Here is a 9654-nt window from a genome sequence, read left to right as displayed (position 1 = left end):
GGGGGGCGGAACTGTCTGCTTCTGAATGGGGAGAGGGGAGGGGGGGGGGCTTCGGATGGGCCGCGGCGGCGAAGAAGAGCCCGGGAGCCGGATCCCGGGAAGGTCTCCTCTCGAGTAAGTCACCATCTGGGAAGAAAGACGGTCCGCTCTCGTGCGGCGGCGGCGGGGGAGGAATCAGTCCTTTCTAACAGGTGGTTTCTCTGTCGGACGTTTCCCTTCGTTAGCCCCCGGATGGGGCCCCCGGCAGGGTCTGAAAGGCGGGATCTGAAATTTGGAACTCGGAATAAATCTTCCTCCGGGGAGGTCGGAGGGAGGCCCGGGAAGAAGCCCCAGGCGGGATTCCAGGGGAAGGTTCCTTCGTGCCGAGGGGGCTGCCCAAATACCTCTCCTTTGGGGCGGTGCTCCCCCCATCTGCAGTTACGTAATTTATTTACACTAATGATAGTTAGTCCTTTAGTGGGACGCCCTACAATCAATACATTCAATAAACTGTGCAATAGAATTTGGGTCGGAGAACTGACCAGAAATCTGAGAGGCAGTTTTGAGGGAAAGCATCTATGGTAAGGTGGCATAGAGGGATCCGGCTTACAGCAAACTAAACGCAGTCAGTCAGACCCCCGTGTCCTAAAGATGTACCCACGTAACCTCGTGAAGCCTTTTCTCAAGTGCTACCCTATTGCTTGCTTAGAAAAGCCCTCTTGGATAATTCAGTTTTGCTCTGGAAAGCCAGGCGAGTGGGTGCCTTCCTGACCCCCTCAGGCAGACAATTCCTGGGGGCAATAACGGAGAAGGCCCCTGTCCAGGCCAGCCAGTGGAGGGACTGCAGAAGGGGAGTAATTCGTCTAGCTGAAGATAATGGCTGAGTCCTGCCGTTCTGCACCAGCTGGAGTTTCTGGATTGGTCTTTTGTAACGTATAGGGCATTGATCTAGTCCAGTCTCCATGTCACTGTGACAGTTCAGTTTCAACCTGTTCACTCAGCCATTTCGCCACAGCAGCCGGGAAGCAGTTGAGGACCTCTGCCGCATCACTGCCTCCGGCTCCTGTTTGCCCCAGCAGCCCCTGTGCCCTGATCTGGAGAGGCCCCTCTGCCCCTTTCTTTGGAGGGGCTGGCTGCTTGGGCAGAGCTCTTGCCCAGCCCTTCCAGCCTATGGAGGAGCTCTCTGCAGTAGTTAAGCCCTTCCCAGTCGCTTTGTGCTGGGCTCCAGTTTACCTTGAGATGCACCCACTAGACAGACTGCTCCCCAGGTACCAGAGGCCAAGCTCATAACATCCACAGCAGATTTTTAAAGGGACTGAAAGAGATGTTTTTCTTTCCTGAAGGACCCAAACAAGCATAATGTAAAAAAAAAAAATTCTTCTTCTCACCTTGATACAGAGAGCACTCCATCTTTCTGCGTTTTACCTCTGAGGATGCCAGTCACAGCTACTGGCGAAATGTCAGGAGCTACAATGCCAAGACCACGGCCAGACAACCCAGACAATCTACAGCAGCTAATGAACTCCGACCATGAAAGCCTTCGACAACATAATTTAAAAAGCTTGATACTTAATATAAGGCAATGACGTTAATCCTGATCCGCAAACTACAGCATGGACGCTCCTTCTGATCCACTTAGGTCTGTCTGAACAGGGTCACTGATATAACTCATTTCTCTTTTGGTTTCTTTCTGCCTTTTTGATATCTTTCCTTCTTCATAGGCAAGTGAATAAGGGTGTCTTTCCACAGTCAGAGGCAATCCAAGAGAAAGGAGAAGGAAATGGAAGAGGACGATCCAGAAGGCCTTGGAATTGGCAAGAGATCGAGGAAAGCTCCCCATCCCATCCCAGCAGGGAGTGCTACTGAATTTTGGGAAAGAGCTGTGCCAGAGATCTTGGCTCAGGACACTATGACCACAGGTATACGCAGCCGATGCTTCCGGCAGTTCTGTTACCATGAGGCTGATGGGCCCCGAGAGGTTTGCAGCCGGCTCCATGGACTTTGCAACCACTGGCTGCAGCCAGAGAGGAACACCAAGAAGCAGATCCTGGACCTGGTGATCCTGGAGCAGTTCCTGTCCGTCCTGCCCCAGGAAATGCAATGCTGGGTCAGTGGATGTGGGCCAGAGACCAGTTCCCAGGCGGTGGCCCTGGCCGAAGGTTTCCTCCTGAGTCAGGCAGAGGAGAAGAGGCAGGCAGAGCAGGTGAGGGGTTTTCATGCACTCAGTTCAAGCAGTGACCTTATCCTAAGGCTTCCTGTCAGATATTTCTGCTTCCAACTTGTAGCAACCTTATGAATTAATGTCGTCCAGAATGTCCTTTTGTTAAGAGCCTTCCTCAAATCTTATAAACTGAGGACTGTGGCTTCCTTGATTGAGTCAATCTATCCCATGTTTGGTCTTCTTTTCCATCCTGATTTGACTTTTTGGTGGTACACAGTATCAATAAAAACTCTCCTCCAATACCACAACTAGGAGCCCATTTGGTGTAGTGGTTAAGAGTGGCGGACTCTAATCTAGAGAACCAGGTTTGATTCCCCACACCTCGACATGCAGCCATTGGGTGACCTTGGGTCAGTGGCTGTTCTCTCAAGAGCAGTTTTCTCAGAGCTCTCTCAGCCCCATCTACCTCACGGGGTGTCTGTTTGTCAGCTAGCTGCCATAGAAGACTGGGAGGCAGTTGGTTACCCCCCCTCACTCCCCTGGCATCTGCGCATGCCCTTTCTTCCCTGTGTATGATCTTGTCTCATGCATTCCTGTCTGTAAATGCTAGGCAACGCTTATCTGCAAGGTTAACAGGTGTGTGGGGGAGCTGCTTTGCCAAATGTATAATGAACTGCACCGTGTGAAGCTGTAATTGTTTAGGTTTTAAGGAACGTTGCTTCTCAGGCTTTTGAGCGCGTAACCTGGAGTCTGCCCGCTTGGCGGGAATGGAGATTATTGGTTATTACTCTGTTTCAATGTCTTACATTATTCCTTGCCCACTCTGGCCCAGGCATTCTGGACAGTGAACTTGTTCCTGCTCTATCATAGCTTTAATAAAATACTACTTTGCCTAAACGTGTATTGGATTAATAGCTGTGGGGGACCGGACACTGTTGTGGGGAGAGGAAGGAAAGGAGATTGTAAGCTGCTCTCAGACTCCAAGTAAAGGGCAGGATATAAATCCAGTTCTTCTTCTCCTACTCCTTCCCCCCCAGGTATAGGAATGAGAACTACTGTGGCATGGATCTTGGTCACCTTACACTAGAGAATCTTTTCTAGCTCCTTCTGGGCTGCCCTTCCCAGCCTCAGACTCCTGATTTGCTTGTTGTCTCCCTTGTGGTTGATGATGGAGCCAGGGAACAGAAAGTCTTGAGCAATTTCAAGTTCTTCATCATTAACCCTAAATTTCTGGAATTCCAGTCTTTTGTCTTCTTGATGTTCAGATGTAATCCCGCTTTGGCGCTTCCTGCTTTAACCTACATCGGTAGTTGTTTGAAGACTTCACTATTCTCTGCCAGTAATGCGGTGTCAACTGCATATCTCAAATAGTTACTGTTTTTTCTGCCAATATGTCGCTCCTCCTTCATCTAAATCGAATCCACCTTTCTGTATGATATGTTCTGCATACAGATTGAAGAGAAAGGGAAATAAAATACATTGTCGTCTGATACTTTTTCCAGTTTGGAAACCATTCTGTTTCTCCGTCTTCTGTCCTAACACTGGCCTCTTGTTCAGAGTACAGGTTGCGCATCAATGCAAACAGTTGTTGTGGCAGACTCGTTTCTTTTAAAACCAGCCATTGTCAGAGTCCCAAGCAATCAGGTCCCAACAACTTTCTTTCCAAAGAGTAAAGTTTATTAGGCACAGTAAGACAAGGGCATAATCAGACATTTCTTGTGTCTGAAGTACAAAACAAGGCGTGAAATGAGCAGTGTTTCCATTAAATCAAATACAAGTTTCTTTTTCCTGATTTTGGAGCCCGAGATTTGCGCCAGATTTTTGTCAGATTAGCCATGTAAAGTGAGTGTTTCCAGACTGTGGGCCATTGTGTTTTCCATCTCTGTTAGCATATTCTTGTTAAGATTTTGAAAGACTTTTCTGTACCTTGGAATAGTTCTATTGATATCTAATCTACCCCTGGTGATCTGATTCTCCCAATTGCTCTCAGTGCAGTTTTCCCTTTACTTTCTAAAACTGTTAGTTCTTCTTCAAAAGATTCTTCTGGAAAGGAATCTGTTGTCCTTTCATCTCTATAGTATAATTCCTCAGTGTACTGTTCCCATCTTTTCTTAGATATTTCTACCGCTAGATATCTCAATTCTTTCTCTTACCGCCCCCCCTTCCTGTTGTTTCAGATGTGGGGACGATCCGTGAAGATGGAAGCAAAGCTCTCTGAGGCAGAAGGAGCTCCGTCAGAGGAAAGTCAGAGGGCACAGGCCCAGGAGGATGCCCGAGATGCCCTGTCAAGTGGTAAGGGTGCCTTCTGCCTAGATGGGATTAGGGCACCTAGTCAAGTTGTTGGGCATAAGGTTCAAGACAGGAGAAAAGGGGAATACTTTTGCAGACTACATAGAATGGAGTTCTGGGACAGCGTTCCATAGGATGTGGTGATGGCCACTTTTGGTCTGGTCCAACAAAGATGCTGCAGCCTTTGGAGCTCCAGGGTGCACAGGACACATTTCAAGTCTCACAAAAGTGTTGGCAGCATTTATGCTGAGGCTCATGGGCACCTGCTGCTTCCTAAAAGTCATTACAAATATTCTTGAGTGTAAAGAAGACAAGGTGTCACAACCCTGAGAAATGGGTGAAGCAGAATTGAAAGAAGCAAACAAAATAGGAACTTGTGATTAACATTTATCCTTCCCATTTTCCCTCCCTTGTAGGCAGTGAAGAGATGTTGTCAACCTGTCGTCTTTTCAGAGGAGTGGAAACAGCTGCTTCACCGCTGGTCCAGGTAGGGGGGGAAGACTGGGGGATAGTCAGGTCCCCCCTCCTTTCTCAAGGAGGCTTTTGGTCCTGCTGACCAAGGAGAGACAGGCTCTGAACCGCACTCTCCTCACGCATGCCCAACTCTATATCTTGCACCCTCCCAGAATGCTCCCATCGAGAGAGTGTAGTCTCTGCCTGGACTGATCTCTGACGAGGGAATCTGCTTTTCCTTTCAGTCTCCCTTTTCCTTTGAGGAGGTGGCTGTGTATTTCACTGAGGCGGAGTGGGCCTTGCTGGCTCCGGGCCAAAGAGCTCTCTACAGAGACGTCATGCTGGAGAACTACGGGAGTGTGGCCTCTCTGGGTAAGGACCTTTCGTAGGTGCCCAAGGTCTGGATTGCTGCCACTGGGATGATGCATGAATCAAAATATTGAAAAGCAACATGTGGTTGTGAGGACTGCCTGGCTACCCCCCACCCTTGCTGGGGGGCTCAAGGAGTTGGGGTGGCAGTGAACATGATGGTTCAGCATGGCCAGTGTGGTGGGCATCACCCAAGCCATTCCTACAGCGGTCCCCTGGATTTTTTCAGGCCTTACTATTACGTGGAAATGGGTTTGATTGCTTTCTTTGGAGCTGTTCTACCTTTCAAGGGTGGCCTGCAGTGGGTAGTTCCACCAGTTAACTCTGCCACCCAAGGACAAGAGGCTTATGCCAAATTACAGAGCACCTTCTGTTGTGGTGATGAGAATCAGTCCTCACCCCAAGAGAGCAGGATCTTGTGTTACTGAAGAAATTCCCACTGAAACTGTCAGCCCAGTAAAGACAGAGTCAGGTTCTCAGTTGAGGCACAGTTTGTTTGAGCCAGAACAGGATAGAGAAAGCACTATAGCCACCTGCCCAAGAGGCAAGCGACCAACTCCTTCCCAAAGGCTAAGTCCCTTCCAGCCAATTGAGTCAGAAAACCATCTGCCAAAAAAAAGTACAAACACAGAGAGAAAAGCCAGGAATACCTGTCCACTCAGCATGCCCCGATGCCCAAGTTCCCCCAAGGCCGGGGGTCCCCAGGGAAGAGGGTTGACAGCAATGCCAACCCTCTGCTGCTCTAAGGGTCTGCCAGACTAACGTCCCCACATTTAGATGTCATCCCCCTGGTCATGCTGAACACTTGAATAACTGCATGCTTGCTGTGTGTTCACTTAGTCCGTCAGGTGCTTTGGGAGGATGGAACAGGACAGACTCTTCTTCAGTCTAATCAGGACTTTTTGGACACTGCGTGTTCCTCTGGGATGGGCTTCCAGAGGGCCTTACTCTACTGTAAGGAGTTGATGACCCGGAGGCCTGATAATCAGTCTTCTGGCTCTCTCTAGCTGACAATAAAATATACTTCTTTCTGGAGAGATTGGCTGGCTCTGTGCTTCTAGGAAAGGCAGAACTGCCTCGATGATTCAGACGTGGCTGTGCTTCAGACAAGAGAGAGGCCCAGCTAAGGTGCAGAGGATGGCTCAGAAAGTGTAAAAACATGGCTCTGACCTTGAGAAAGGTGGCCCTACACTGCATGGCTGGTTTTCTCACCTGTCACTACCCCCCCCCCCCAAATGGCTTCTTTTCCAAAAACCACGGGGGCCCTCTATGAGCTGTGGGGTTCGCTTTGTGAGCTCCCGGCTTCTCTCCTCCCCCTGGAAAGCATGTATTTTGCGGAGGCTAAAAAACAGCTCCTCTTGGCTCTGTTGACAACTGGAAGAAACTCTCAGTGAACTGGATATCTTGGCAACCTCTTGTAGCTAATCATCAAGTGCAGAGAATCAAAAGTAAAAAAAACATGGTGAGTCAATTTCGAATTGGGGGGGGGAACAATATTTTGCCACTTTACCTCTTAAGATACATGTGGGAAATTTGGGGAGGGGAAGGATAGAGAGAATATAAAAACAGCTCTGCAGGAGGGCCTGGCAGGGATACGGTGTGACCAGCATCTCAGTTTAGGAGGAAAGATGATCGGATAACAGAAATCCACCCCCATTCCTGAGCAGTGCCTGACTGGTGCCTTGGCTTCTCGCATAGGCACTAATCGAAACTCTTTCTTTATTTCAGGAGCAGATGCAGAGGAGACAGCTGGGGAATTCCAAGGGTTCTCTTTGGAAAAAGTCAAGAATGAAGATGCTGAAGGACACTTCGGAAATGGAGCTGGACCACAGAAGCAGGAGGGAAGCCAAGCAGGTAAGAGGAGGGATAAGCCCATTCCTTACTGAGGAGGGGGTTTCCGTGAAATTAAAGTACAAGAAGAAGGGTCAATCAAAAAGAGAAGGGACAAAGGCCCGATCCTAACCAGAGAATCCACTGCATGGATAATAAAAGCGTGGCCTTGGCAAAGACCTTCAGTCAGAGAATGAACGTCATTTTGCAAGCAGAAAGTCCCTTAGGTGAGAAACGGTAAAATTGCTTGCCGTGTGGAAAGTGCTTCAGTCAAAAAAGAGCCCTTACTTCACATTAAAAAGTGACACACCTGGGGAACCATAGAAACAGTCAGAATTTAAACCAAGCATGTCTCATATAGAAGGCTTCATGTACTTTTAAAGAGTATGTTAAGAACATAAGAGACGCCAATGTTGGATCACGCCAAAGGCCCATCCAGTCCAACATTCTGTCACACAGTGGCCAAAAATACCAGGTGCCATCAGGAGGTCCACCAGTGGGGCCAGTGGGTTATTGTAGACTTCAGCATACAGCAGGAAGAAGCCACTGTAATATTTGGAAATTCAGGTGCAGATCAGAGTTCCTTGCATGGATTCTAACAGGATCTCTTTCCTTATTCCAGCAGGGGATGATCAGAGGAATGAGGAGGATGAGGAACTGCATCCTCTATCGACAGATGACGTCAGGAATGAAGACTTGAGAGGAAACTTCAGAAACCAAGCTGGATCTAAGAGGCAGAAAGGAAGCCACATCATTCATAAGAGGGGTAAATCCATTCCTTGCCAACGGCAGGATTTCCGAGAAGTAATTCACACGGTGAAGGAAACATGCAAGTGCTTGGCATGTGGAATGAACTTCACGAATAAATCCCAGTATAATGTCCATTTAGGAATGCACAGTGGAAAGAAGACCCATCACTGGCTGGAGTGTGGAAAGACCATGATTTGCAGAGCAGAGCTCCTTCGACTTCAAAGAACACATAGAGGAAAGAAACCGTATAGCTGCTCAGACTGTGACAAGAGATTCTCAAAGAAATTAGACCTTCTTCAGCACCAAATGATTCATACAGGAGGGAAGCTATTTATTTGCTCAGGGAGTAGAATGAAGCTCTCTGTGGGAGAAAAAGGTAATAAATGTTTTCCAAAGCACAGTATAATGAATGCATGTAAATGCTTTTGGTGTGGAAACTACTTCAAATACAGATCACAGCTCCTTGTACACCAACGAATCCACAGTGGGGAGAAGCCTTTTAAATGCTCAGAGTGTGGGAAGAGATTCAGTCAAAGGGGCCCCCTTGAAACCCATCTAAGAACCCACAGAGGGGAGAAGCCTTTTGAATGCTCAGAATGTGAAAAGGAATTCAGTCAAAAGGGCCTCCTTCAAACTGACTTAAGAAATCAAACAGGAGAGAAGCCTTTTGAATGCTCAGAATGTGGGAAGAGATTCAGTCGTACTGGCCATCTTCAAACCCACCTAAGAACCCACACAGGGGAGAAACCTTTTGAATGCTCAGAATGTGGGAAGAGATTCAGTCGCAGTGGCACTCTTAAAACCCATCTAAGAACCCACACAGGGGAGAAGCCTTTTGAATGCTCAGAGTGTGGGAAGAGATTCAGTCGTAGTGGCAGTCTTCAAACCCATCTAAGAACCCACACAGGGGAGAAGCCTTTTGAATGCTCAGAATGTGGGAAGAGATTCAGTCGCAGTGGCCATCTTCAAAGACATCTAAGAACGCACACAGGCGAGAAGCCTTTTGAATGCTCAGAGTGTGGGAAGAGATTCAATCGCAGTGCCAATCTTCAAAACCATCGAAGAACCCACACGGGGGAAAAGCCTTTTGACTGCTCAGAGTGTGGGAAGAGATTCAGTTGCAGTGGCAATCTTCAAACCCATCTTAGAACCCACACAGGGGAGAAGCCTTTTAAATGCTCAGAGTGTGGCAAGGGATTCAGTCGCAGTAGCACTCTTCAAGAACATCAAAGAACCCACACAGGGGAGAAGCCTTTTGAATGTTCAGAGTGTGGGAAGAGATTCAGTTTCAGTGCCGCTCTTCAATCTCATCTAAGAACCCACACAGGGGAGAAGCCTTTTGAATGTTCAGTGTGTGGGAAGAGATTCAGTCGCAGTAGCACTCTTCAAGAACATCAAAGAACCCACACAGGGGAGAAGCCTTTTGAATGCTTACTGTGTGGGAGGAGATTTGGTTTCAGTGCCACTCTTCAAACTCATCTAAGAACCCACACAGGAGAGAAACCTTTTGAATGTTCACTGTGTGGGAAGAGATTCAGTCGTACTGGCCATCTTCAAACCCATCTAAGAACCCATACAGGGGAGAAACCTTTTGAATGCTCAGAATGTGGGAAAGGATTCAGTCGCAGTGGCACTCTTCAAACCCATCTAAGAACCCACACAGGGGAGAAGCCTTTTGAATGCTCAGAGTGTGGGAAGAGATTCAGTCGCAGTAGCACTCTTCAAACCCATCTCAGAATCCACACAGGGTAGAAGCCTTTTGAATGCTCAGAGTGTGGGAAGAGATTCAGTAGCAGTCTTGAGGAACATCTAAGAACCTGTAG

At 48.1% G+C, this 9654-nt stretch overlaps 1 protein-coding gene across 1 annotated transcript; it reads left to right on the top strand.

Moving 5' to 3' along the window:
• Positions 1-55: 55 nt before the first annotated feature.
• Positions 56-9583, top strand: LOC107118580 (oocyte zinc finger protein XlCOF6-like). Its single transcript, XM_015420942.1, has 6 exons — positions 56-114; positions 225-351; positions 4318-4432; positions 4846-4916; positions 6980-7105; positions 7874-9583. Exons 1-6 carry the CDS (start codon positions 56-58, stop codon positions 9581-9583), a joined length of 2208 nt encoding a protein of 735 aa, XP_015276428.1.
• Positions 9584-9654: the final 71 nt, after the last annotated feature.

Source organism: Gekko japonicus, unplaced genomic scaffold (genome assembly GCF_001447785.1).
Source record: "Gekko japonicus isolate JY-2015 unplaced genomic scaffold, Gekko_japonicus_V1.1 scaffold2885, whole genome shotgun sequence".
Lineage (NCBI taxonomy): Eukaryota > Metazoa > Chordata > Lepidosauria > Squamata > Gekkonidae > Gekko > Gekko japonicus.
The sequence above is the reverse complement of the archived record's forward strand: the minus strand, read 5'-3'. Positions and strand labels throughout refer to the sequence as shown.

Excerpts from the sequence above, each read along its gene's own strand:
- LOC107118580 (XM_015420942.1), top strand. The coding sequence starts at position 56 with ATGGGCCGCGGCGGCGAAGAAGAGCCCGGGAGCCGGATCCCGGGAAGG. Across the intron at positions 4,917-6,979 it reads CTGCTTCACCGCTGGTCCAG|GAGCAGATGCAGAGGAGACA; the intron begins GTAGGGGGGGAA and ends TCTTTATTTCAG. Across the intron at positions 7,106-7,873 it reads GCAGGAGGGAAGCCAAGCAG|GATTTCCGAGAAGTAATTCA; the intron begins GTAAGAGGAGGG and ends TGCCAACGGCAG.